General features: G+C 39.1%; 5 protein-coding genes and 1 pseudogene across 6 annotated transcripts in view; 5 read left to right on the top strand and 1 right to left on the bottom strand.

Moving 5' to 3' along the window:
- Positions 1–26,945, bottom strand: part of LOC6042805 — a 73,381-nt gene that overhangs the window by 45,388 nt on the left and 1,048 nt on the right. For both annotated transcript variants that reach the window (XM_038262767.1, XM_001870770.2), the window contains exon 2: positions 19,631–19,646. The gene's annotated coding sequence lies outside the window, so the exon portion shown is untranslated. The remainder of the gene's footprint in view (positions 1–19,630; positions 19,647–26,945) is intronic.
- On the top strand, positions 74–1,169 carry LOC6042798. Its single transcript, XM_038262768.1, has 4 exons — positions 74–285; positions 353–718; positions 780–915; positions 970–1,169. Exons 1-4 carry the CDS (start codon positions 234–236, stop codon positions 1,100–1,102), a joined length of 687 nt encoding a protein of 228 aa, XP_038118696.1. The 5' UTR covers positions 74–233; the 3' UTR covers positions 1,103–1,169.
- On the top strand, positions 1,305–2,151 carry LOC119769616. Its single transcript, XM_038262769.1, has 2 exons — positions 1,305–1,793; positions 1,854–2,151. The coding sequence occupies exons 1-2, from the start codon at positions 1,754–1,756 to the stop codon at positions 2,129–2,131; spliced, it is 318 nt and encodes a 105-aa protein (XP_038118697.1). The 5' UTR covers positions 1,305–1,753; the 3' UTR covers positions 2,132–2,151.
- Positions 3,997–5,137, top strand: LOC6042797 (27 kDa hemolymph protein). Its single transcript, XM_001870765.2, has 4 exons — positions 3,997–4,107; positions 4,175–4,585; positions 4,651–4,895; positions 4,956–5,137. Exons 1-4 carry the CDS (start codon positions 4,056–4,058, stop codon positions 5,001–5,003), a joined length of 756 nt encoding a protein of 251 aa, XP_001870800.1. The 5' UTR covers positions 3,997–4,055; the 3' UTR covers positions 5,004–5,137.
- Positions 5,615–6,549, top strand: LOC6042796 (annotated as a pseudogene).
- On the top strand, positions 19,243–24,852 carry LOC6042795 (aromatic-L-amino-acid decarboxylase). The gene is made up of 6 exons (XM_001870763.2): positions 19,243–19,372; positions 22,673–22,857; positions 22,936–23,858; positions 23,924–24,063; positions 24,188–24,380; positions 24,465–24,852. Exons 1-6 carry the CDS (start codon positions 19,243–19,245, stop codon positions 24,622–24,624), a joined length of 1,731 nt encoding a protein of 576 aa, XP_001870798.1. The 3' UTR covers positions 24,625–24,852.

Here is a 26,945-nt window from a genome sequence, read left to right as displayed (position 1 = left end):
ACTCAGTTTATCGCAAATTTTTAAATTATTCTTCCAGTAATCATCGTTCTTATCGCACAATTTCAATGTGAAGAGTAAATGTTAATCAATGAATGTTGTTTACGTTTTTGCCTTTTTAATGATAGTCACACCAACTCCTGCAGTCTCATAAGAAGCAGGTCTAATCAGCAGTGTTTTACATTGAAATACGTACTGCGCGTGATCTTTGCACTATTTCAAACCAAACAACGATCATGGCTGGAGCCTTCACAATGATTGTGGCAATCGCAGTGCTCAGTAGTAGAGGTCTGACAACTCCAAGTATTTATTTTTCTTTCCAAAAATCTTTACTTGTCTTTTTTTAAATTTGCAGAGAGTTCAGCAATTCCCATATTCCACGGATATTACCTTTCGGCTCTTCAGGAAGGATGTCACTCAAAAACCAACGAAAGCACAATAAGACCAAGCGGAGTCGCTCAATTCCGCAGCTGCATCGCCAAGCATCTTGACCTGCAGGAAACGCAACGGGAGTACGCCCAGCTGAACGATTTCAGCCGGATTCAGTTCTTCGACAAGTACTGTCCCCAGATCAACAGCTCGCTGGAGTGCTTCGGTCCGATGATGGAGGATTTGCGCCGTTGCCGGGACCCGGAAGATATGAAGCTGTACGAAGTTGTGGCCGAAACGCTGCCAAAAGCCGTGTCCTGGATCTGTCTAAATCATGGGGAAGTGTTTGCTAGTGAGTGTTCTCTTAGTTGTTGAAATTATCGTTTGAAAATGCAGCATCCTATTCTTTCAAGAATTGAAGGATCCTCGAACCCAAATGTGCTTGGACAGCTTGGAATCCAAAGCAGAAGTCAAATGTGGCCGTGGAATGTCCAGCGTATTTAAGCCTCGACGGCGTCGGATATCCCAGTACGAGGAGGTAGAGTGCAGGTATTTAAAACAAATATGTTTTCCACAAAGGTTGTTTCAGTAAATTTGTTTCAGAGGATTCATCGAAACGCACAACTGTATAGTCGAGAAGTATATTTCCTGCGGAGTTGCTGAAGCAAAAGAGTTGCTCGATCTTTTCTACAAGCCAATTATGGAGGCGAGTTCGTGTGAAAATACAGTTATATAACTTCAAATTTAATATCCTAAGTATTATTGTGCTCACAGTACAGTTATTCCCGTTCTATAGAACTGAAAGTGGCATGAAATAAAAACATATTTGAATATGTACAAAAGTATTATTATCGGCAACATTTTTTTTATTTCTGTATTTTTATGCTTTTGTATTTCAGTAATTTTTGCCATATACACCTACAGAAAAAATAAAATAAAAAATCGATTGAAAAAGTAAAAAAAAACTAGCTGGACTAACCAAAATCCAAGCAAGAAAAAATAATCTTAACCAGCAAAAAGGATGACTAAAAAACAGCCTAGCAATGGAAATAAAAAAAAAAGATAATTAAAAAACACTTGGAATAGTCGAAAAACCAGCTATACTCACCAAAAACCTAGCAAAAATTGCAGAAAAGCATGCTTAAAGTTGGGCAAAACTCAATATTCGATCATTACATGACTGATTATTTCATATTGGAAGGCCAACACAAATGAGAATAAAAATTGCAACTGTGCGTTCTTTGATTTTGAAAGTATTGGCAAGGACAAATTTCAACAATAAATTACCAAAATAAACTAATTCTTATCAGCGTCTGCTCTAAGGTTTGAGTTACTTCCTCAAATCTTGGTCAGTTTATTGAAGCCACGAGACGCGAAAACATCGAAGATGAAATATGTGGTATTCTTGTTTGTAGCAGTTGTATCTGGTAATTGTTTAAAAATTTGAAAAAAAAATTTCAAAATAATCAAAAAATATTCCAAACTAGCATCCAAGGCGGCTGTTCTTCCGGAAAAGACCCAAAACTCCTCCTCCTCGCTTTCCTTGGGCGATTCTCTCGACATATCGGTTCCCTTCGTGGGGGATCTCGAAGGGGCCTGTCTCGCCCGGACCGGTTCCAACGATACCTTCGAGGAGATCATTTCCACGGTCTACATGGTTCCACTGTGCTTCGCGTTGAATTTGGAGGTTGATCGCTTGATGGCCGATGCCCAGGATCTCGCCGAAGCTTCCGGAACGACTCGAGTGGAGTTTTTCAAGAGGTGAGTTTGGACATCGTTGAACACAGTGTTGCAATTGTGGTTATTTTTGAAGTTAACCTAATTGTCTTTATCGACCTTATCACAATTCTAAAACAAACTTAATCCTCCTATGTGGTTGGGGCCTTCCACACTCCAAAACTGGTTAATTTTTCTTTTTATTTGCATGAAACTCTGTCCATCGATTCTTTATGACCAAATAAGCCATTTTGCATTTTTTTTTCATACCAGTTTCCATACAAATATGGGGGCTGTCCATAAAAAGAGCTATGAATACTTCCAAAAATCTGTATCTCGAGAAGAGATGTTCTGGTCGATTTGGTGTCTTCATCAAAGTTGTAGATTATAATTCGGACTATTCAGAACAAAATAGCTGCACAGAAAAAAAGTTGAATTTTGGAAGGTTGAAAATTGGGTAGGCTGAATACAAAATTGAACCTGTTGAAAATTCACCGGTTTCTGATTCAATATTACAGATTTTCTAAGTACTCTCTAAAAAAATAACCCATTTTTGAACAAGTTGTTATCACAAAAACTTAATTTTGGAAAACTTTATCCCCTTCGATTTTTCGTGGACGTTATTCTAAATATTTGGAAAGTAGAAGTATTTTTGATGATGTTTTGGGAAATTTGGAGGGAGGTTGGGGAACAAAATTTGAAAAATAAATTACAATGGCCTTATGATCTTTTGAAAGTTTTTTTGGAAAGTATCGAAAATGCATATAAATATTATCAAAAGATCATTTTTCGAAGCAAAATTTAATTTCAAATCGAAAAGTACTTTTATAAAGTTTTGATAAAGTGCACCGTTTTTGAGTTATTGTTGGAGGATAAATTAACATATTTAATTGGTTAAAACTGTATTTCTATTTTTTTAATAGAACATTTTCTACAATTTGCTTTATAAAAGATTGTTAAGCTGTGCAAAGAGTGGAAATTACGAAAAAAAAGTTTATTGTAATTGCCACCAAATAATCCTGAATTTTCAATCGATAATATCTTGGAAAACATTGATCAGATTTTCAACGTTAAAATGTGAAATGTGAAAGTTTCCTCAACACCTCGAAAAAAAAACCACTGTCAAATTTATAAAATCACTTATTTCATTTCAAAAAGACTTAAATCATTTAAAAATCTGAAATATTTTTTTCTAAGAGTTGAAAAAATTTCACGCTGATTTCACTTTTTAACATTGAAAATCTGATTTCCAAGATATCATCAATTAAAAATTGTGGGTCAATTGGTAGAACTTAGAAGAACTCCTTTTTGGCAATTTTCATCAAATTGTGAAGATTTTTAAAAGTTTTTCAAAAAGCGAGAAAGCGGATCTTCCACAAATCATCAGTCTCGTGATTCCAATGTGAAAAGTAAATATTCATTAACTTACATTGTTTACGTTTACTGCGTTCTAGTCCTCTTCGCGAAACTTGCTATCTCGTGCAGACATAAAGCTTCCCAAAAGAAAGTCTAATCAGCATCCAATTTTCGTTGCAAAAACGCACGCACTTGATCTTTGCGCTTCCTTTGAAAGATGAATAACGATCATGGCCAAGGCTATCGCAGTTACTCTGAACATTGCGGTGCTTAAATGTGGGTTTTTTTGGTAATAAAAAAACAATCTTAATTTTGAACGCCTTTCCTTCAGTTCTGCGTTATAACCTGAACTGAGAGGTTTTTTTCGATGGTCAAACCAAAACGACCAAAACACTAGACATTTCCCAGCCAGTGTTGCCAGTTTCTATGTCTAAACAAGTATCATTATTAAATAAATATCGTTTTCTCAGTATTCGCCACACAGATCACTCTAATTCCACTCTAAAATTTCTCGTGCATAATCCTTATCAGTTGTAGCAAAAACGTTCCGTACTGACCGGTAGCATCCTCAGTTCATCTTAAACCCGCGAAGAATCAACGTCTACCGAGAGACAATCATGGCGTTCCGAAAGATGCTGTTAGTTGCGCTGGTCGGCGGCCTCATTTCTGGTAAGTTATCAGCTCACGTTGTGTTATAGGTCATGGAAGAAGTCTTCCTCTTTCCCCTCCCCCCCAGTATCGACGGCCAGGGTTATTGACAACAATGAGAGCAAGTCTTCGGAGGAATCCGGGGAGCTGGCGGAATTTCTAGGCGAGGTCGAGTCCAGCTGCCGGAAACTGACCGGATCTAACGAAACCTACGAAATGATGGTGCTTAACGCTGCTCTGGTTCCACTTTGTGTCATTTCTAAATTGGACATTGAGAGCTTTTCGACAGATCTGGACAACTTGGACGAAACGAACAGGACGGAGTTCTTTCCCAAGTATTGTCCCCAGTTGCACGATTCTCTGAGTTGTCTTGAGCCGGTGACGGCAGAGCTTCGAAAATGCCTGGATCCCGAAGAAGTCGAAGTGCTGGACGTAATCGTAAATATGCTGCCGGAAGGACTCAACCTTGCCTGCAAGGACAACGGACAGATCTTCTTCAGTGAGTGTAGTTCTTTGAATAACCTTCACGAGAAAAATTCTTCTAATTGGCCTAACCTTCCACAGTGGACGATTCCGACTTCAACGAGTGTTCGGATAAATTTGTTGGCTACGTTGAAAAGTGCGCCGACAAGATCTCCAACACGACCGACGCGATGAACCTGTCCAGCTACGGTCCGAAGCAGTGCGACGAGCTGTCCCAGGTTCGGGAGTGCTTCGAGCAGCAGATGGTCGAGTGCAAAGCGCCCAAGTTGATTGAAATTTTCGACTTGTTCTACCGGCCCATGGTGAAGGCGAGTCCGTGCAAAAACGTGAGTAGATTGAACGGTTGAATCAGGTTTAGGTTGTTTAAAAGTTTTGATTTTTTATAGCTAATTACACTGACCGAGCTTCCCGAGATCGAAAGCAATGCCATTTGAAGTGCATCAGAGAGCCTAAAGCAGAATGGTAATAATCTTATCAGTTACAGTTTGAAATGACGTTCAAAACGTGCTTATAAACATTATTAATTTACTCGAAATAAACGAATATAATGTTATTTAATCCATATAAATATGTAGTTTTGATGCAATTACTATTGAAAATATGAAACTTCAAGTCTGACAAGCTTCTGTAAGAAGACATCGATTAATGTTATCTATATAGATTTGACGTGACTCGATAAAACTATTGACACACGCCATACAAAAATCTTCATGACGTGAACAACATATAGTATTGATATGCTCTCGATGCTGACAATATACTTATCAATTTGTTTGGTGCCGAATTACACCATGTCATGTTCGGACTCGTATTGTTGTGCAAAATAATGATGATATTATAACCGATTAAAACCGTGTGCAACATAGAAGGTATTGTTTTGATTCGCAAAACCTTAGAAAATTATAATCAGTGCATTTTTGGCTTTATGTTCTGCTTTGCACCGAAATCCTTCAATTCGAATTCTTATCATGTTATTTTAATAAAAACCGGCTGTATTGACCGGTAGCATCCACAGTTCATCTAAACATCGCGAAGAGAGACAACCATGGCGCTCCGAAATCTGCTGTTAATTTTGATGATTGGCTTCATTTCTGGTAAGTTATCAGCTTAGTTTGTATTATAGGTTTTGGCGGTAATCTTCTTCATTCTCAGCAACGACGACCCGGAATATTGAAAACAGCTCTACGGAAGATTATGATGAGTTGTCGGCATTTTTAGACAAGGTCGAACCCAGCTGCTGGAGGCAGACTGGATCTAACAAAACCTACGAAAAATTGCTTGTCAAAAGTATTTTTGCTCCATTTTGCATAACGTCCAAACTCGACGTGAGGAGCTTGTCTAGCGATCTGAAAACCTTGGACGAATCAACCAGGGCAAAATTCTTCGCCAAGTATTGCCCCCAGATGCACAATTGTCTCAGCTGTTTAGAGCCGGTGACTGCAGAGCTTCGGAAATGCTTGGCTCCAAATGAAGTCGATGTACTGGGCATCATGATCGATAGGCTGCCGGAAGGAATAAACCTTGCCTGCAAGGACAACGGACAGATCTTCTTTAGTGAGTAGAGGCCTTCTTTCGAGAGAAGTCATCTTTTCTAGCCAATCTTTTACAGCGGACGATTCTAGCTTAAACGAGTGCTCGGATAAATACTTAAATTACGCTAAAAAGTGCACCGAAAAAATCTCCAATTTTGACGAAGCGATTGGCCTGTCCAACTACGGTTCGAAGCAGTGCGAGGAGCTGGTCCAGGTTCGGGAGTGCTTCGAGCAGAAGATGGTTGAGTGCAAGGCACCAAGGCTGATGGACATTTTTGATCTGTTTTACCGACCCATAATGAAGGCTACTCCGTGTAAAAATGTGATTAGAGAACAACTCAATCAAATTTGGAGCTTCCTCGAATCGAAAAAAATACCAATAAAAGCGTAAAAATATAAAAAAGAACAATATAAATCTGCAACTAACTCGGAGCGTTTAGCACGGTAAGTCCACGCATCCCCCTCAACCCCCGTTGATTCTGTGGTACATGGATACGATCGAAGAATCTGTCTAACGCGGTTAATGCAACGTAGCATAACGTGAATTTCAATAAAATGCTCTTTCAAAGTGTATCAAATGACAACTCTGACAAGCTTCTGTAAGAAGACATCGATTAATGTTATCTCTAGATTTGACGCGTCTCTACAAAACTATTGACACACGCCCTACAAAAAATTTACGTGACGTGAACAACACTTAGTATTGATATGTTGCCTATGTAGATAACATATCGAATCGTGTGGCGCCGAATCGTACCGCGTCATGTTCGGGCTTTTATCGTTGTGCAAATAATGACGATATTATAATTGCAACGTGAGATTTCCAGCGGATGCGGCTTGGTGAGTCGATTTCATAACTGATAAAGAGCGGCGAAAATCCCTAGCTTGACACTGCAAATATTCTGGGGTTTATTATATTTTGCTATTTGCCAGAACTGATTCATGTTCGTTCGGGAATATTCTGATTTAGTTTATTCAAGCATTTGGTTTTGAAAACAGTTTTATTTTTAATATAAAAACAGCATATTTTTTATTCTTTGTAATTTTAACCATCGTTCCATCAATTAAATTTGTACAAAAAAGTCGTTTTGCATCATTTTTTTAATACACGTGGAGACGACAAATTTTGACACAGCCCAAAAATTTTAGTTTCCGAGCATTTTATTTAACGGTGCACATCAATCAAAGCTTATGCACCAAGTTTTTTGTTACAGACATTTTAGTATCTTCACAATGACGGGAACTATCGATATGATGTTTTTTTCATTCCCTAAAGTACTGTTTACAAAGTTATTTACAACAAAGTTTGACTATTTTTACAATCGGATTGTTTAAGGATTGTGTCCATAAGTTTGCCTATTTTGGAATAAGAAGACAAAAACTTCATTGTTATCCGAGCATTCGTTGGTGAAGGTTGTCTGAATCAACATGACTCGTCGCGTCCCGGCGCAAAACGCCGGCAATATTGCCCTACCTGCGGCTCAAGCAGGCAAAAAAGTGGGAATTTCCAAAAGGAAGGTTGAGGCCTCAACTGATGGCCAAAAACCGGGAATTTCCAAAAGGAAGGTGCTTTTGGAAGTGACATCGAACAGCAAAAAGACGAAAAAGAGCGACGGTACTGTACCGATGGATGAGGAGGAGGAGAACTCTTCATCGCACGAGGAGCAGCTTTTGAAGAACAACAAGTTTGCTGGACTGCCTGACGAGGACCAGGTAGCGGAAGCAAAGGAGAATGAAGTGAAACAGCGAAAGGAGAAACTGCCTCCTTTTTATGTGAGGCAATCAGCAGCAACGATCGACTTTCGTGCGGGGCTGGTTGAACTCATCAAGTCTGGGAAAGTCCAAGGCAACATTCGTCTGTGTCAGGACGGATTTAAGGTGCTGGTGCAATCCAGGCAGCACTATCAACTGGTCAAGGATTACTTGACCGAAAACGAGGCGGAGTACTTTACCCATGATGTCGTCATGGATAAGCCGTTCAAAATCGTCGTCAGAGGTCTGTACGACATGCCAGTGGAGGAATTAGCTGCCGAGCTAAAAGTTTTGAAACTGGATGTGTTGGCCGTGCACAAAATGAGCCGACGCAACAAAGACATCAAGTACCGTGACCAGCTCTACCTGCTGCATTTGGCTAAGGGATCGACGACGCTTCCTGAGCTGAAGGCAATCCGAGCGGTTTTCAACATTATCGTGTCGTGGGAGCGATACCGACCAGTGCATCGTGACGTCACACAATGCTTCAACTGCCTGGGCTTCGGGCACGGAGGTAAGAACTGCCACCTGAAGCGTCGTTGCGCCAAATGTGGTACCGATGCGCACATCACGTCCCAGTGCATCCAAGATTCGCTGGTGAAGTGCCTCAACTGCAACGGTGAGCATTCGTCAACCGACCGAAAGTGCCCCAAGAGAGCTGAGTTCGTGAAAATTCGGCAGCAAGCATCGACGAAGAATCAGCCTCAGCGTCGTAGAACTCCTCCAGCCCTGGTGGAGCAAAATTTTCCACCTCTTCAACCGCGACGCCAGGTCCCGAACTTGGCACCGTTGCCGTTGGATCCCAGGAAGAGAGCTGAGATGAATCATCCACGGCCGGGTTCCAGCCAGGAGCCGAGACCGCCACCACCGGGCTTCAGCCAGGAGCCAAGACCAACCCAAGAACCAGCAGTTGAGGAAAATGGTAATGATCTTTACACCTCAACCGAACTCCTCAATATTTTCAAACAGATGTCCGCTGCACTGCGTGGATGCAAAACCAAGACCCAGCAGATTGAAGTGCTGACCTCGTTCGTCATCCAGTATGGATCGTAGGTCCCTCAAGCTGCTGAATTGGAACGCTTGCTCCATTAGGAGGAAGAACTTAGAGCTGGTGGATTTTCTTCGCGAGAAGGAGATCGACGTAGCTGCCATCACGGAAACTCATCTGAAGCCCGGTGAAAAAGTTTATCTGCAAAACTACAAGATCGCGACGCAGCTCGACAGGACCACCTCTGGAGGAGGAGGTGTGCTTGTCGCTGTTCATCGTGATCTCAAGCCACGCCGGCTGCCACACTTTAAGCTGGACATCATCGAGGCCGTTGGAGTGGAAATTCCCACTTCGGTTGGCCCAGTACTCTTCATTGCTGCATACTGCCCACGTCAGGTGAATGCCAGAGATGGTTCAGCAGCAAAACTGAAGGGCGATATCCAGAAGCTGACACGGCGGAGCGCAAAGTACATCATCGCTGGTGACCTCAACGCGAAGCATGAAGTTTGGGGCAACAGCAGGAGGAATCGGAACGGAGTGATTCTGCACAACGATCTGCAAAACGGATACTACAACGTTGTGAGTCCGGATCGTCCAACGAGGGTGGCTCGGTCTGGGAATCACTCAATCATCGATTTCTTCATTACCAATATGGCTGAGAACGTGGCTCATCCTGAGGTGTTTGAAGAGTTGAGTTCTGATCACTATCCGGTGGTTGTGGAGGTTGGAGCTTCCGTTACTCCGCAGCGGCAACCAACCCGGAAAGATTACCACAACGTTGACTGGCAGCAGTTTCAGCAAGTGGTAGACAGCAACATCGACTATGATCAACACCCGGAAACTTCTGCTGATATTGATCGTTCGCTGGAGGTGATCCAGCAGGCTATCAACCAAGCAGAGGCTGCCAACGTTCGGGAGGTTCCTGTTAATTTTAAGGTAACTGATATTGACGTAGATACTAAACACTTGATTAGACTTAGGAATGTTTATAGGAGACAATATCAACGGACTGGGGACTATGACAAAAGATTTCAGTTAACAATTTGAACAAAATCATACAAGACCGACTTGACAATATCAGAAATCAAGAATTTTCAAAACATGTAAGCCAGCTTGGGAATTATTCAAAACCATTTTGGAAACTTTCAAAAGTTCTTAAAAACAAACCAAAGCCTATTCCTCCTCTTATTGTTGAGGATTCTCCTTTGATTACATCCGAGGAAAAGGCAAATGCACTTGGGCTTCATTTTGTTAGTTCACATAATCTTGGCGCTTCCATGACCAGCCGTAAAGAAACATCAGTTGCCAATAGTATTTCAACAATCAATGACTCTACCTTTGAATTTCCTGCAGATTCCCATGTTTCTGGTGAGGAAGTCAAAGTTGCAGTTAAACAAATGAAAAATATGAAAGCTCCTGGCTTTGATAACATTTTAATCTAGTGTTGAAAAAACAGAGTGATCAGTTCTTTCAACATCTAGCCAATATTTTCAATAAATGTTTGCAACTTGGTTACTTCCCCACCAATTGGAAGCTGGGCAAAGTCATACCAATTTTGAAGCCTCAAAAGATCCAACATCGCCAACAAGTTATCGTCCCATTAGTCTTTTGAGTAGTCTGTCCAAACTCTTTGAGAAGGTCATCTATTCAAGGCTTTTGGATTTTACCAACGATAATAATATAATTTTGAATGAGCAGTTTGGCTTCCGAAAGGGCATAATACTGCTCATCAGCTTACGAGAGTAACTAAAATCATCAAGCAGAACAAGCTTGAGTCTAAATCAACTGCTATGGCTTTGTTGGATGTTGAGAAGGCTTTTGACAATGTTTGGCATGATGGTTTGATACATAAACTGTATTTATACGGTTTTCCAATGTATCTTATCAAAATTATCCAGCACTATCTTTCGGAGAGATCGTTCAGGGTTTTTCTGAATGGGATTGCTTCTGGATTATTCAACATTGATGCTGGGGTTCCCCAAGGAAGTATTCTTGGCCCACTTCTGTACAATATTTTTACATCTGATTTGCCTACTCTTCCTGGTAATGGTGTGTTGTCACTTTTTGCTGATGACACTGCCGTTATTTATAAGGGTAAAATAACCAGATATTTAGTTGGCCGTCTTCAGAAGGGTCTTGACGTTCTTTCCGAATACTTTGGCGACTGGAAAATTCGCATAAATGCAGCCAAAACTCAAACCATCATTTTTCCACTTTCCAAATCGGCCCGATTTGTCCCAAAGGATGATGTTTTGATTAAAATGAATGATGTTTCAATACCCTGGTCAAAGGAAGTTGTATATTTAGGTCTCATACTTGACTCGAAACTATTGTTTCGACAGCATGTAGATAAAATATTGAACAAGTGCAGCATTCTCATCAGGTGTTTGTATCCTTTAATTAACAGAAAATCAAAGTTATCTTTGAAAAATAAGCTAGCAGTTTACAAACAAATAATTTACCCCGTTATTGAGTATGCAGTACCTGTTTGGGAGTGTTGCGCTAGAACTCATAAATTGAAGCTCCAGCGTGTCCAAAACAAGGTACTCAAAATGGTTTTGAATGTTCCTGGCTGGACAAGATCAAGTGAGGTTCATGAATTAGCAGAAGTAAAAATGTTGGATCAGAAGATTCAAGAAAAATGTTTGAAATTCAGGGAAAAATGTGCTATATCTGAATACCCCTTGATTCAAGGATTGGTTTAGTTTATGGTAAGATTAAGTTAGTTTTAGGTTAGGTTATGTTTTCTTAATTTTTTTTTCTTCATTGTACCTAGTGTTACAAAAATGATAAATCATATACTTTTAAAGTTATGAATATGAACAGTGTTTAAATCACGAAAAGCAAACTAAAGCTGAAGAGCCACAGCTGACCACTTATTATGTAAACCAAATGTAATTATTATAAGAAAGATTCAATAAAGTATATTTAATTCAAAAAAAAAAAAAAAAAAGACAAAAACTTCCTTGGTTGCTGTGCACTAGCGTGGCTCACGGATATATGAAAAAGACAACAGTGTTCAATTTCGCCCCAACCTGAAATTTTGAGCGAGTTTGGTTAATGTTTAGTTGTTCCACTCTTGACCTGAAGTTATAAAGAAATTTTAATAAATTTAATTTAATTATTTTCAACTTTTTAACTCTTCTTCGAGAAAGTTTTCTTATGCCCACTGATTTTTCCTCAAAAAAAAAAGGTTTCTTATAGTTTTTGATCCGGGAACAACTTTGTAGAATATCACAAAGCGGTAGGAATTAATCCCGGAAAGATACATGCAAATTTTTAGAGCACGTTACATTTTTTTCCATACTCCAAAAATATCCTGTATCTTTTCGAGATCAATTCCTAGCGATTTGCGATGTTTTTAAAATGTGTTCCCCGGATCAAAAGCTATACAACAAAACTGAGAATAGGAATATTTATTGGGTTTTGTGAAACTTTCTCTAAGAAGAGGTTAAAAGTGAAAATTTCCCATATTAAATTTTCAAAAGTTCCATACTAACTAACCTTAACCAAAAGCGCTCAAAATTGAAGGCGATGTTCTGGGGCCATATTGCTTCAAAATTCCGGGCGAGGCGTTCGAAATTGAAGTGAGGCACGCTACTGTGCACCCATTAAAAAAAATTGTCATCTATCTCTTGAAAAAATAATATTCAAATGACTATCCCCCACCTATTAGCTATTTCGAAGGTTATTTTGAAACTTTTTTCCTTCAGTACATTTACTCATTTCTCTATGCACCCATAAACTCTGTTCCCAACTTTGAATTAATCAGCTGTTGAAAGGTAGTCCACATCTCAGCTTAGGATAGTAACTTCACACAAGTAATAATTAAGCAACTAAATAAATAAAATGAAATGAAATTAAAAGCAAAAAAAAAAAAGTTCGGCTTATTTTTATAAATTCAATTTTACCAAAAGGAACAGAACATTTCCGAGACTAAATGAGTAAACTCAGAAAAAAAAACTCATTTTTCATCAGATCAAACGATACAGAAAACTAGGATAGCAGGGAAAAAAATTACTCAAAGCGTAAAAAAATCGATAAGTTGCTAATCCAGTTCCGACGATAGGTTGATTCCATGATTATCACTATACGCCAGGAAAAATCGAAAAACTGACCAGTTTGGCTCCGGCGATAGGACTTGTTAACACTTAAGTTAAAATTCAAGTGAATCAATAAAATAAATTTGGCTAAAGGTTCATCATAATCAACTTTTGTTCAGTATGAGAACCGCATCTAAAATAAGAAATAAATACAAATAACTATGTTTCAACCAAAACAATAAAAAAATCAATATAATTGCAAAATCGTAGAGAATTACTCTAAGATAACATTTTTGTTTTCAAAGAGATGACAAAGTTTTAAGAGATTAATAGTGCAAAGTGTTTTTAATTTAACGTATTAATTATAGTTTACTTTCAAAAGTCCTACTTGCGCAGGAAACCCATGGTGTTTACGAACGTTTCAAAGATATAGGGGAAAGTGGGGCAAGTGTAACAAGCTAAGGAAATGCTCGTTATAACCCATCAAAAACGTAAAAAAATCGGTCGGATTTTTCATAATCACCTTATTCTAGGTCTTGACTAAGAATTTGCTAGAAAAAGTTCTAAAAAAATCCTGTTTTTTAATGTAAAAAATGATTTTAAAAATTTTGATTTTCCGTACGTTCTTCTCAACTAGTGGGGCAAGACTAAGGCTACCAACTCTTTCTGAGCAAAAATCCGTATACTTTACCGACATGACACCATGGTATAACAAAAAATGTCAAGGAATTATTTAGATAATTTTGGAATTTGGGAATTAGACATATTTTTGTTAAACGTTTAAAAGTTTACGAAATATCAAGTTTTTTCTAGAGTTTTTATTGGAAAGGTCCTATAAATACAAGCACATCACAAGGTTTTCACAAGCTTTAGAAAGCCTTTTGATCTTTTATTTGATAAATATGTTTAGTAAGGAATTTGAAAAGAACAATTATTGACAATCAAGTTTGAACTGAGGAAAACCCCAAACTGACAGTTAAATAAAAATATCTAATTAGCAAAAGCTTTGACCCAATCAAAAAAGCAATGGATTTTTTAAAAAGTTGTTAAAATTCCGTACAAAAATTCCGGCCTGTTTAAAATCCGTGGAGAGGGTCGAAAATCCGTACGGTAAGGAAAAAATCCGTACAGTTGGTAGCCTTAGGCAAGACGAACAACCCGTTGGGGCAAGAGGAACAATTCATGTAACAACAACTGTTATCACTTAGATACATCAGATTAGAAAGTATTTGAAACGTTTCTTTCATTTTTAGATTGAATAATAATATTTTACTAAAAAAATTATCGTTTTTACGAAAAAAAATTACTCAGATGAAAAAAGGAAATTTTAAAAATATCACTATATTTTGCATGGACAATTTTTTTTCAACAATTGTTTATCAGTTTTTAAGTATTTTTATGTATTTTTTCCCAACAAAATATGTTGTTGCAGCAATTCGTAATTTGTTCCGTACTAAAAATACATATGTTACACTTGGCCCACCTGAACAAGATTTTTTAAAAACTCTCAATAAAAATAACTAAAAGTTAAATCATACTTTTTAAAAGGTGCAAGTCATTGGTAGGGACACTACTGATCTAGGAAAAACGCATTTTGATAAAATGAGCCTTAAAACGAACCCTAAGCCTTATTTTGTACTTTCCAGATATTATAAGGAAACAAAGGTTTTGAAAAAAACTTCATTCAATCTTACGCCCCGTGGCGTGTACGTCGTTTTGGCGGATATGTGGTAGTAGAATCAGTTGATTGCATTGCTAGCAACAATTCCTCATACTGGAAATAATCAAAATTGTAAAAATTACGGCCTTTCGAGCGATTGTTCCTCTTGCCCCATATGGTTGTCTTGCCCCCACCTTCCCCTATGAGTTAATGCCTGTTCTATTGGTAGTTGCACTATTTCAAATCAATTTTAGCAGTTTAACTTCGTCTGGTTCTTGATGTTATGACTCAGTTGAGTGACTTCAACTATCACATCCTTTCAACAAAAGAATAAAACTTCTCCCTTAGCAACTCTCCATTGAACTACAACTCGGCTTAATCCGACAGCATCGACGTTTTGGAAATTCCAACCATTTCGTCAATCATGTCTCACCTGGTCCACCGAAGGCGTGGGGCATTTGGCACATTATTAAATCTCACTCAATAAAGCGAAAAGCCAACAAAAAAAAAGAATTGCCGGCGCAAATATCACCACAAAAAAAAAATCACAAGTCATGAATGCGGTACACCGACTGAACCTTTCTTCACCGGCACAACATCCTCCTCCGACAAACCATCAATGGATGATGACGTCAAGCTGGGTGGACTTTGATCCAGCACCGAGCCCCGAATTGCTGCTTAGCTGTCAAATTTATGCAAAGTATGTTTGAGGATCTCCGGAAGGCCGGCACAGGCCGCTTTTTTGGTTTCCAACCAACCCACCTTACCTTGTTCGAAGCGGACAAAGTCCATTCCTGGTGGATTACGTGTCGGTTGCAAATTCTGCAAGTCGGGGGGTTCTTCAAGATTGACCCTTCATCGAAAATAGTTGCCAACTCATGCTCTAAATCTGTCCGTCTGTGCGGTATTTATCTATTTCAAAATCCGAATCCAACCAGTCCCATTTGATGACGTCAAGTTCGTGGCCGCGGAATCCGTCAGCAGGTCAATTGTTTACCCTTCTTCGGTGTATAAGATATGCTGACCATGGCGGGTCGGCCCCCCGATGCCGAGTTTACCGCACGTGGTCGCGACGTCATCGAGTTGAGCCACTTTGCTTTGCTGAAGGTGCGTGCGTGCGCATGGTTGTTCAGCGGTGAGCAATGTTTGTCGACCAACAAAGTGGTGCTTTTTTCCGGTGTTTCCTTTTTTGTGTGTGGAAGAGGCCAATGAGTTTCGAATTTCCTTGTCTTTGAAGACGGTGAAAAGTGAGATAAATAGCTTCTTTTTTTTTGCGCGGTAAGTCGGCACGCGTGTTGTGATATGAACGTATAAGCGGAGCTGACGTCGTACTCGGGAAAGTGTAAATATTTGGGTGGGTTGCGATGAGTTGTTCTGGCCAAGTATGGAGCTGTTGGTTGTCTAGACATTTGTTCGGGAAATAGTCTCCTTTGTACTAAACAGCTAACTAATGATTTCATTTTCGGTCAAAGATTAAAAGTTTAGACCTAAGTAGAAGGAGGTATGCTGCCCCTGATCGCATAAATGTCCCATATGCATTTTCATCGATTTCGAGTTATTGATGCAGTGTGGTTCAAAATTGTGTTCTCTTTCAAAAGAGCCTATAACATCCAGTACTTTATTCTAGAAATCCGGAGGAAATCCAGTTTTTTCGCAAAAACTTAACACGTAGCCTTATGTATGGGACAAACTTCAAATGCGTTTTTCTCAGCTTGCTGTTTTTGCATATGGGACATTTATGCGAACATGGGCAGTATGGTAACCATGGGAAAAAATGAGTTGTCAAAATCGTGAACAAGCATTCATGAGTTTAGGAATTACGAACACAGTGTTCAATATTGGACTTCGGAGGATCGAATCACGAACAAAAAATATTGTTTTCTTTTTTTCCATTCTTCAAACATCAAATTCGAGTTCTGTGACCCCATTTTAGTCAAATTTGAATGGTTGATTGCCTGTAATTAAAAAATGCATTTTTTCAATATTTAATTGATGCCATTTCGGTCGCCATCTCGGATTTTAAAAATTCTAAATAAGTTTAGAGTACCGTCAGTTGGGGTGACACTGGGTCTGGGGGGTGAGATTGGGTCAAAGTATTTTTTTAAGGATTTTACCATTTCTCAGGTACTTCTCAATGAAACTAAATTCTGTTAAAAGGGTTGTGCAAGGGACATCTTAAGGTGACTTTGCTGAAAAAAAATCTCGTTCCTATAACAAATCCTGTCATTTTAGCAGCTGCCTAAAATTGAGGTACGTTTTTGACCAAAATAATGACCTTTCAAAAAACCAACTTTTTTGATTTTTTGTAGGAATTGATCAAAAAGTACCCAAATGTTTTAAAATCTCTACTTCAAACATTTTAGCATGTCAATACGATTCCCTCGAACAAGAAACACTGTTGGATGACTTGTTTTTACTATATCTTTGTATTTGAGCATCATTTTAGTTTGATTTGACCCAATGTCACCCCCTTAAAGGGGTGGGATTCAGGTAGAGTCCATCAAATTACACCATATTTTGGGAAAATGTTAGTAAACTATCTAAGAACAATTCTACGATAAAATATTTTCGATACTATTTAATTTGTTTTTGTTACTAAGAAATTACGAGACGTGTATCGTTTTTTGACCCTTAGTCACCCCTACTGACGGTAGGTTAAGGGTCATACTAAAGCTCAACAATCAAAAATAAGACAACGAAAAAAGGTTTTTTTTTCGTGATTCGATTATCTGAATTCGGATTCCGAAGTGAAATTTTGCCAAGGCCTTCGAATAATCAAGCCTGGACTGTACGTAGTAAAAGCATTTTGTGATGCTATTCTCCTAAAAAATTTGAACAATCAGGCTCGAAATTTAAAAAAAAAAATGATGATTTTTCGCTTCCGTCTATTTTTGCGAAAACCTTAGCACCATTTGACCTTTTAACTCTCTTGAATTTTAATTCAAAAATCTAACCTAACATTTATAAAAGTCTTTTGAAACTTTAAATGTCGTTTTGATGGTGTTTGGCCCAAAGAGCTTATACCCGAAAGTATGTTTAGCAGATTCCTCGTACTGTTTTAGGGGAAAAACAGTAAAATTACGAAATCGACAAAAAAAACTTTGCATCACTTAAAGTTGAATTCCCAAAAGACGTTCTTTTTTATTTTCGTTTTTTTTTGATAAATTTAAGGGTCTAAAAAGACATCTTTTGGGCGTGATGGTTCAAAATCTGGTTTAGGTTATATTTTTATGAATGTTTCGAAAATCTGGCCAAAGAAAAAAACATGATATTTTCTTAAAGTAAGAGCTAATTTGCAACCGAAAAGTATTTTTTTTTAATTTAAATGCACCGTTCTCAAGTTATAGCCACTTTTAAGTATACTTTTCTGATTTTTTTTTGTGTTTTGAGTTTAAAAAAAAAATCTTGAAAAACACCTCTAAGAAAAATATGTTTGAAAAGATGAGATTATTTTAAATTTTTTTCTGGAACTTTGAAAATGGGACAATAAGTTTTTGAGATTTTTTGTTTGAACCTCACAAAGAATTCGAATCGATGATAATGAATTTCTCTAATTGTCCCTTCATTAGCCCTGTAATATTCAACTGACGATATCTCAGAAACTATTGGTAACATTTGCAATGTTAAAAATTCAAACTCTTGCCAAATTTTCTTTTCAACAGAATTGATTTAATTTTTTTAACGTTAGCTCTTATAAAATAAATAATTTAACACTCAACCCCCGCTGGTTGGTCACTTTTTCGTTTGACACTTTTAAGTTTGTACCCCGTTGGTTTGACAAAGTCAAATTAAAAAGTGACGAACTGTCACTTTTTACACGGCGCTCACGCACACTATCAGAACAAACGATTGGTAGTGTGTGTGAACTCCGTGTAAAAGGGGTGTCAATCTAAAAAGTGACCCCGTTGTTGTCAAACCATCGGGGTTTGAGTGTACTTATTTCATATTTTAGACCATATTATATATTGTTTTGCAATATTTTGGGGGAAATGCGTAAATTTGGCACAAAATTGGACTTCAGTCCAATCAAAATGTTTTTTAGAAAATGACAAAAAATGGTGAAATGAAAATGGAATGCTAGCTAATTGATATTACTTGCAATAAAACTTGAAAGAAAGTAGTGCACAAATTTCGCAAGCCAACCCTCAACTTAGCTCACACGTGCCACTTGAAACGTGCACCAAAGGACCTAAGCATCGCAACTAAAGAGACCGAAACCGCGTGCAAGCTATAAGCTGGACTCCGTTCACAGAATGTATAGCTTAACTTCGTGTGTGAGATTCTCCGACGACGACTCGAGAGTCGAGAGCAGATCGTCGGCACTCGCGGTGTGTGGACGGATGGATGGATAAAAAGCTTTCATTCGGCTCAACCGGCAAGCATTCGTATTCGGGCTAGAGAAGAAGCAACAACTCGTAAGAGAGAAAGTGGGAACATTTTGCAAGACCGCGGGAAAAGAAAATTGTTTCCAACGGTGAGTGTGAGTGAGGAAAATATTTCAAACAGCCAAACAAGTCCAGAACGCAATTTGGGGGTGTTGGCAGTGTGTAAAACAAGCAAGTGATTTATTGCATCGAATCGCGTTCAGCGGGTCAATATTTACTTAAGTTTTGTGCAATTAAGCAGAGAAAACAAGTTTAGTGTTGGGTGATTTGAAATACACAAACGGAACACATTAATTACGTTTCGAGTGATAAAATGAATACCGAAGAGTTTCGCGTGCACGGCAAACAGATGATTGACTACATCTGCGACTATGGGAAAACGATCGAAAGCCGGGACGTGGCCCCGACCGTGGATCCCGGATTCCTGCGCCAGATGTTGCCAGGTAGGTCAAGTTTTGGGACGATTTAGTGATGCAATTTCTGTTTTAGTTGTGGGGGGAGGGACCTCGATGATTTATGTTATTTTTGCCAATTAGCTGCTTGTCACCCACTGCGGGCCACACCACATGGTTGGCAAATTATCACTTGTCTCGTAAATTTCTCCCTTCTCGCAAGTCATGAACGGTGATTGTGGCCAGCAAGAGGTGATGAAAAGTTTGTCAATCCACCCATTAATCATCTAGCGGAGTTTCAACACTTACTTTTGTTGGTAAAAATCTGTAAATAAAAAATAAATGGAAAATAAGTCATTAAAGTACACAAAACAACAAAGTAGAGGCAAAAAAATTCAAAAATAGCAAAAGTCACGCGCCAAGTTGTAAACCAAACACGCGCCCAGAATTGGCTTGAAACAACAAAAGATGCCGGACGAACGTCACTAGGTCGACCCCACGGTACCTCAGCCGGTGGATTAACGGCTAATCCGGTTAGGTCATGCCCTTTTTGTCGTCGGTTGAGTTTCAAGTTTGAAAATAATTAGTAAAATTTCGTTTTTTTTTGTTTTGTTTGCATTTTGAAGATTACTGCCGGCTTGTCAGCGATCAGCGAATTTTGTCGTCTTTTAACAAGGTGCTAAATATGTATTTCGAATGTGATGAATAAGTGTCGATATCATCTGCATCAGTTATACTGCTGAGTGAATCTGATATAATTGTTGGTTGAAATAGTCTTCAACTGCCGCAATTATGAGAACCTGTGTCGATTTGAGAAAATCTGTATTACATAGCTTTTAAATATAAATGTTTTGACCAAGTTAATAAAAATTAGGAAAACATAAAATAATTGAGTTGAAAAAACGTTAAATGTTAAAGTTAAGCCATTTCCTGGATATATAAATAGTCTCTTGAACCATTGCACAAGTCATCGATTTCAAAACACGTGAGCTTCACTATAACAGCTTCTGTTTGCCTTTTTATATTATCTCAGAAGCTGGTAGTGTTTGTTGACGGAAATAGATATTAGATATCATAGTACCTATAAATAAATAAATTTCGCATTGAAATAACACTTTCAGACTTGCTGTAACATAAATGACGCAAAATTTTAAATTCCAAGATTAGAAAATATTTTCAATGATCTAAAAAAAAATCAGCCCTGAATGGATTAAACTGGGGTGACTTTAACAGTTTGCAGATTTATTGCAAAATGAAAAGAACGAAACAACTACGAAAATAATAACCTCTACAAAGTTTAAGTTTGTAGAGAAAAGTAAATTGAATTGTCGTAAAGCGATTTATATTTTAAATTCTCTGGGCAGATTCATACAAAGAGTACCTAATAAAATAGATTTTATTTTGTTTTGTTGCAAGTGTTAATACGATATAATTGCACAATATCTTCAAATCCCTAAGCATTCACAAGACTTTCTGATGGTAAAGTTGGATTTTTTTTGTAATTCATCTAAATCGACTTGAATTGTAGTTAAATTTGAAATCTTTATGAAAAATCTAGTGGAAGTTAATTTTAAGCAATAAGCTGTAGCTATTTTTTTTACAAGATTATTCTTCAAAATCGCTCAGAAATGTCAGTCAGGGGACATTAAAACATGTATAATAAACGTTTTACAAATATAAATTGTTTGACAAGTCCTACCATATGAAACGACTAAGTATTTCACGTTGACTAAAAAATCAGTTTTCACGGGGCAACTTAGAACAATGAATTTTACAGAAAGAACTCAAAATTTCGGAATACCGTATTTTTCAAAAAAAAAAAGATAAAAAAAATGAGAGGTTCATAAATTTACACGATGGTCTTTTTGACACCAAACTTCTATCTCTTCACGGTTTGGAACTAAAAATCACCAATAACATAACGTGTATTAAAAATTCAGCAAAATGAAAGGGGTTGTCCCGACTTACCGTCACGAGACAAAGTTATAAGGAAATCGAACCGATTTCGTGTAAGTTGGCGGAGAATGACCTTGGTATTTTTTTATATTTCTTAACAGGCTTCCATTCAGTTTCGCGAAGAAATCAAAACTTTCGGAACGGATTTCACGCGAAATCATGAAAATAATTTGAATACAGTCTAGACTCTATTATTCGAAGGTTTGTATGGGCCTTCGGATAATCAAATCATGAACAAAACATTTTTTTAATTTTTTTTATTTTTTTTCTATTTTCTTACTTTTAACATTAAATTCGAGTTCTGCGATGCAGTTTTAGTGAAATTTGAGTAGTTGGTTGCCTTCGGAGAGTCGAGTCTGGACTGTTTATTTATATTTTTAATACATAATAAGGCCGTTGCAAATACAGTCGACTCTCTGGCTGTCGATCTTCTGAATATCAATATTGCTCCTGCTGTCAATAAATTTTTCAGTCCCTTCAAGAAGCATGCTTTGATTTTTCGTTCTATAATTTGATAACTTCCGCTCTCGACGGTCTCTTCAATATCGACAACGAGAGAGTCCACTGTATTGCAAATATGTCCCGAGCCGAGTTTATTTATATTAGCATTTTTCTTGTAAAAATTATTAAAAAGGTAAATGTTTTCAGCATCCTTTAGATTGTTCAGCTTTTGTAATTTTGTAGAGATTTTCTCTCTATGTGAGCGTCAAAGGAAAATCTGTTGATGTGAATTTCACCATTGCTGATGCCGATACGGGTTATTCTAATTATCGTCATCTTAAAAAAAGTCAGAGCGTGTCGTTAAGTTCTTAAATAATTGTAAGTTCAATAAATCGTTGCATTTCACGAATGATTTTGAAAGTGAAACACGAATTAGCTCATCAAAATTCAAACAAATTTTAGTTTACCGATCCACAAATACCGCAAATATGATGTAACGCTGTTCAAACACCACGCGTCTCCTCCAACCACGTTTGCATAGCTGAGAAGACGTCGTGGAGTAGCTCGTGGCGATATTTACCGATTTGTGTAGTAGGTATAGTAACTTATCGCGATTCAACCAGAAGAACTCTGTCTCTTCACGTCATCGCGGTGAGCTCGGCTGACTGTCCGGTAGCAGAAGCGACGAACCCGTCGGTTCGGGGAATCACATCGCCTTCTGAGATATTTTTTTTGTTGCTTCGTTCTGCTCTCTTTCAAACAAAGTATGACCACATTGCTGACCACGTCGACGGCTTGTCTAGTGTAAACACGAAAGCCGAACTGCGCGTTTCGGATTCTTTTGAAGTGGGATTTTGTTTCGCCGTCGGCGAAATTGTTTTCAGTTGTTCCTCGCTACAGTAATTAGCATATTTGAAACCATTTCTCTGTTTTTTTTTTTTTTTCATTTTGCAGATGAAGCACCGCAGAAGGGCGAAGACTTTAAGCGGATGCTCGAGGACGTCGAGGGCAAGATCATGCCGAATATGGTGCACTGGAACCATCCGCGGTTCTTCGCGTACTTCCCGTCTGGCAACTCGTACCCGTCGATCCTCGGAGAGATGCTGAGCAGTGCGATCGGGTCGATCGGTTTCTCATGGGTAAATATTTGCGACCACTCGAGGCGGAGTGTGTTGGTTTGTGGACAGAACTCTTGATGATTTGGCTTCTTCTCGCAGGCTTCCTCACCGGCTGCTACCGAACTGGAGGGAATCGTAATGGATTGGTACGCGAAGGCGCTGGATTTGCCGACGTTCTTCCGGAGTGATTCGCCGGGGTCACGCGGTGGAGGGGTTTTGCAGGGATCGGCCTCAGAGTGTGCGCTGGTGTGCATGATGGCCGCACGGTACCGGACAATCCAGAAGCTCCGTGGTTCGGATATTTCCGTGCACGAGAGTGTCTATTTGCCACAGTTGGTGGCGTACGCTTCAAAGGAGGCGCATTCATCGATTGAAAAGGCAGCCAAAATGGCAATTGTCAAGTTGAGGGTGCTGGAGACCGATTCTCGGGGGGTGTTCCGAGGGAATACCTTGCAAGAGGCTATTGAAAAGGACTTGCAGGCTGGATTGACACCGTTCTTCGTGGTGGCCACGGTTGGTACGACATCGGCATGCGTCTTCGATAACCTTGTTGAAATTGGACAAGTTTGCAAATCGGTTCCGAGCATCTGGTTCCACGTGGACGGAGCATACGCAGGTAACTCCTTCATTCTTCCCGAGATGCGACACTTCAAAGAAGGTTTGGAATATGCCGACTCGTTCAATACGAATCCAAACAAGCTGCTTCTCACAAACTTCGACTGTTCGGCCATGTGGGTTAAGGACACGAAACTGCTAACCTCAGCGCTGGCCGTCGACCCGCTGTACCTGCAGCACGATCACAACGGAGCCGTTGACTACCGCCACTACAGCATACCGCTGAGCCGCCGCTTCCGGGCACTCAAGCTTTGGTTCGTGTTCCGGTCGTACGGAATCGCCGGCCTGCAGAAGTACATCCGTAATCACATTACATTAGCGAAGCAATTCGAGGGACTCGTCAACAAGGATGACCGCTTCGAGGTTCGCAACGACGTCAACTTGGGACTCGTCTGCTTCCGGCTTAAGTGAGTCATTTCAAAATGACTTCGACTAAACTAAATATTAATACCAACATCCCCCTTCCAAACAGACACAACGACTACATCAACCGGGACCTGCTCGCTCGCATCAACAGCTCGGGCCGGTTCCACATGACCCCGGCCAAAGTGGGCGGCAAGTACATCATCCGGTTCTGCGTAACGTACGAGCATGCCACCGCCGAACACATTGGTAAGCGCGCTGATGCAAAAATAACACGACACGTGTGAACGTGTCAAGCTTAATTCCTTCCACGTGGTCGCGGCTAAAATTTGCATAATCAGTTCATTAACCAACCCACCCCTTCATCTCTTAGACTACGCCTGGGAGGAAATCAAAAACTTTGCCGAAGAAACGCTCGCCGCCGAGGGACCGGCTGACGCCGACGTGGTCGTCAAGGTACCCATCATCGCCAAGAAGCCCCCGAAGAAGCTCACCCGCAGCATGTCCACCCGGTTCTCGTTCACGCGTAGCGTGTCCCGCGAGATCTACGAACGGCAAAACAGCCGGTAAGACCCACTACAACCCTCCCCCTCCCCCACCAAGACTCGCTGGTCCTAATCCGTGTGTCCATTTCCTTTTCAAAACAAAAGGTCCCAACTCACGGACGGTGCCACCCCGGTGGTCATCATGGACACCGACGAGATTCTGCAAAGTTTGCAGCGGGCGACGGTGTCAGCCCGGCTAAACGGTGGCATCCAGAAGCAGCACGAGCTGTACGAAACGGACAGCACGGACGAGGCCAGCAACTGACTAGCTACGGCACGCTTCTTTCGCCGGAGTTTGCGGCGCCGCCACCAACAGTGCAAGTCCAAGAGCTGCTCTAGTATTAGACAAATGTGATTTTTATAAAACGTGCCTAGACTTTACTTCTCAGTGCTTTTGTACTTTATTTATTATGCTATGCCATTGAAATATATTTTATTCGCCAAATCATCAAGTATTATTAGATAATAAGGGACATTGCATAGATGTATTTTACATGTGCACTTCTAAGATTGTAGTTCTATGATGACGGCTACCATGACCATCTATACCCAATTGAACAAGTAACCTACAAATGTGTATAAAGAGAACAGTTTGCAATAAAGTCATATTTATCTATAGAAGTTGGTTTTATCATCAGTATGTTTCTACTATGTTCACACGAGGGCTTGTAAACATTCGACATTTCCATCAAATGGGTACTAAGCGCTTCCCCCATGACAGCATTTAACACATTGGCTTTCTTTCACACATTGTTAAACATTTCAAAAAAATATGTTTTGGCAAATCTGGACGAAACGAATCTATTGGCACTACGCCCCCCGGGGCATGGCCTTCCTCTAACGTGGGATTTCTGCTCCAGCGCCTCTGACGAGACAGGAGAAACCGGGACCGACGTTTTACTTCACCATCCGATAGAAGCTCAGTGGATAAGGCGGGAATCGAACCCGCGTCTCATAGCATCATCGGGATCGGCAGCCGAAGCCGCTACCCCTGCGCCACGAGACCCACTCAAATCTGGACATACGGGGTGAATAGGGACAGCTATGTTAGCTATGCTTTAACCCTTTAACTCAATACATCATATTTGTAGTTTGTTCATGTAAGATCGTAGAGGAGGGGTGCCCAAATTACCCCTTCAAAAATCAACTTTTCTTCGGATATAAAGCGAAAACGGCAATTTAAGTGATAAAGCTTGGACGATGTCTGAGATATGTTCATACAAAACTTGTGCATTTCTAGAGTTTTTATGGATGAAAATCTGATTACTGCACATTTGGCGTTCAACTAAACTCTAATGTTGACGGGTTTTTATTAATTTGTATGAAATTTCTAATGCTGGTCTACAATATTATTTAAATTGAAGGGTTTCGGTATGTTAAATTTCAAAAATGATTCGTTTCAGCTTAATTAGTTTGTTTATAGAGATTGGTTTAGATAAATCTAAATGATACCCTAATCACTAAAGATATTACTTGTGCCTAATCCAGAATCAATGTTTAAATCATTTCAGAATGAATGATTATATTTTTTCTACTACACTTAACTATTTATTATCATCCTTTTGAATTATCATTAAATTACAAAAACATTATTTATTGATGAAATATTATGAGCAAAAAAAACCTATCAAAATATAAAGCAATTACAAAACAAGGGCGAATGATAAAAAACATGCTCAAAAAATCAAATGTAATCTTATTCTTCAACATATGTCCAAAATACCCCACAAAAGGTGTCCATATTACCCCACAATGTATATCCATATTACCCCATAAGGGTGTCCATATTACCCCCACCAAAATGTGGGGGTAATTTGGGCACCTTTGAATCTTTGCGATAAAAATGAGTTTTTTATCAAAATTTATAGAAATTAATGACATTTTTACATCGAATGTAATATCTCTGGTGCCATCTACATTCCATTAAAATATATATCTATACAGCCTGTGGCAGAGCAATTTCCTTAGGGTGTCCAAATTACCCCACAATTCCCTACATCAACAAAAAGGTTTCTACATTTAAAGCTTTGAAATACTCTAAAAACTAACGTCTTTACTTTGACTGTAATCTGGATTCGCGACATTTAACTGCAGAGCAATTCTTTACCAGAACAAGAAATGGATTTTATTTGTATTTTTTTTTAATTTGGCTCAAACTTTGTGGGGGCCTTCCCTATGACCAAAGAAGCCATTTTGTGTCTTTGGTTCATCCATACAAGCCTCCATACAATTTAAACAGCTGTCCATACAAAAATGGTACGTAAATATTTGAAAAACTGTAATTTTACTTCTCGGGTGAGTTTTCAAAAAGCCGTAAGAGCCACCGTGACCTCCAACACTAATATCCGTATTTCTCCAAATTGCAACAAAATTTCTTTTATTTTTAGTTTGTGGCACTTGTAGATGGACAATCTTAAGTAAAAGTAAAGTAAAGTAAATCTTTCCCAGTTCCTGAGGGGAACGCCCTTGAAGAGTATCGGGGCCGGCATTTACAAAGCGGATTCAGTGGCAATTTCATTCTCAACTTAATGTTAACATGTTAAGGTTAATGTTAGCATTCCATAGGACGCCTCTCCCTAAGGTGTC

The sequence above is a fragment of the Culex quinquefasciatus genome, chromosome 3, assembly GCF_015732765.1.
Source record: "Culex quinquefasciatus strain JHB chromosome 3, VPISU_Cqui_1.0_pri_paternal, whole genome shotgun sequence".
NCBI lineage: Eukaryota > Metazoa > Arthropoda > Insecta > Diptera > Culicidae > Culex > Culex quinquefasciatus.
Note: the sequence above shows the minus strand (reverse complement) of the source record. Positions and strands in the feature narration are given on the sequence as shown.

What these genes read in the sequence shown, in the direction of transcription:
- LOC6042797 (XM_001870765.2), top strand. Translation starts at nt 4,056, where the DNA reads ATGGCGTTCCGAAAGATGCTGTTAGTTGCGCTGGTCGGCGGCCTCATT. An exon ending in CAACGGACAGATCTTCTTCA is followed by an intron (nt 4,586 to 4,650) that starts GTGAGTGTAGTT and finishes AACCTTCCACAG; the next exon opens with TGGACGATTCCGACTTCAAC. An exon ending in AGGCGAGTCCGTGCAAAAAC is followed by an intron (nt 4,896 to 4,955) that starts GTGAGTAGATTG and finishes GATTTTTTATAG; the next exon opens with CTAATTACACTGACCGAGCT.
- LOC6042795 (XM_001870763.2), top strand. Translation starts at nt 19,243, where the DNA reads ATGAATACCGAAGAGTTTCGCGTGCACGGCAAACAGATGATTGACTAC. An exon ending in CCTGCGCCAGATGTTGCCAG is followed by an intron (nt 19,373 to 22,672) that starts GTAGGTCAAGTT and finishes TTCATTTTGCAG; the next exon opens with ATGAAGCACCGCAGAAGGGC. An exon ending in GGTCGATCGGTTTCTCATGG is followed by an intron (nt 22,858 to 22,935) that starts GTAAATATTTGC and finishes TTCTTCTCGCAG; the next exon opens with GCTTCCTCACCGGCTGCTAC.
- LOC119769616 (XM_038262769.1), top strand. Translation starts at nt 1,754, where the DNA reads ATGAAATATGTGGTATTCTTGTTTGTAGCAGTTGTATCTG. An exon ending in GTTTGTAGCAGTTGTATCTG is followed by an intron (nt 1,794 to 1,853) that starts GTAATTGTTTAA and finishes ATTCCAAACTAG; the next exon opens with CATCCAAGGCGGCTGTTCTT.
- LOC6042798 (XM_038262768.1), top strand. Translation starts at nt 234, where the DNA reads ATGGCTGGAGCCTTCACAATGATTGTGGCAATCGCAGTGCTCAGTAGT. An exon ending in CGCAGTGCTCAGTAGTAGAG is followed by an intron (nt 286 to 352) that starts GTCTGACAACTC and finishes TTAAATTTGCAG; the next exon opens with AGAGTTCAGCAATTCCCATA. An exon ending in TACGAGGAGGTAGAGTGCAG is followed by an intron (nt 916 to 969) that starts GTATTTAAAACA and finishes AATTTGTTTCAG; the next exon opens with AGGATTCATCGAAACGCACA.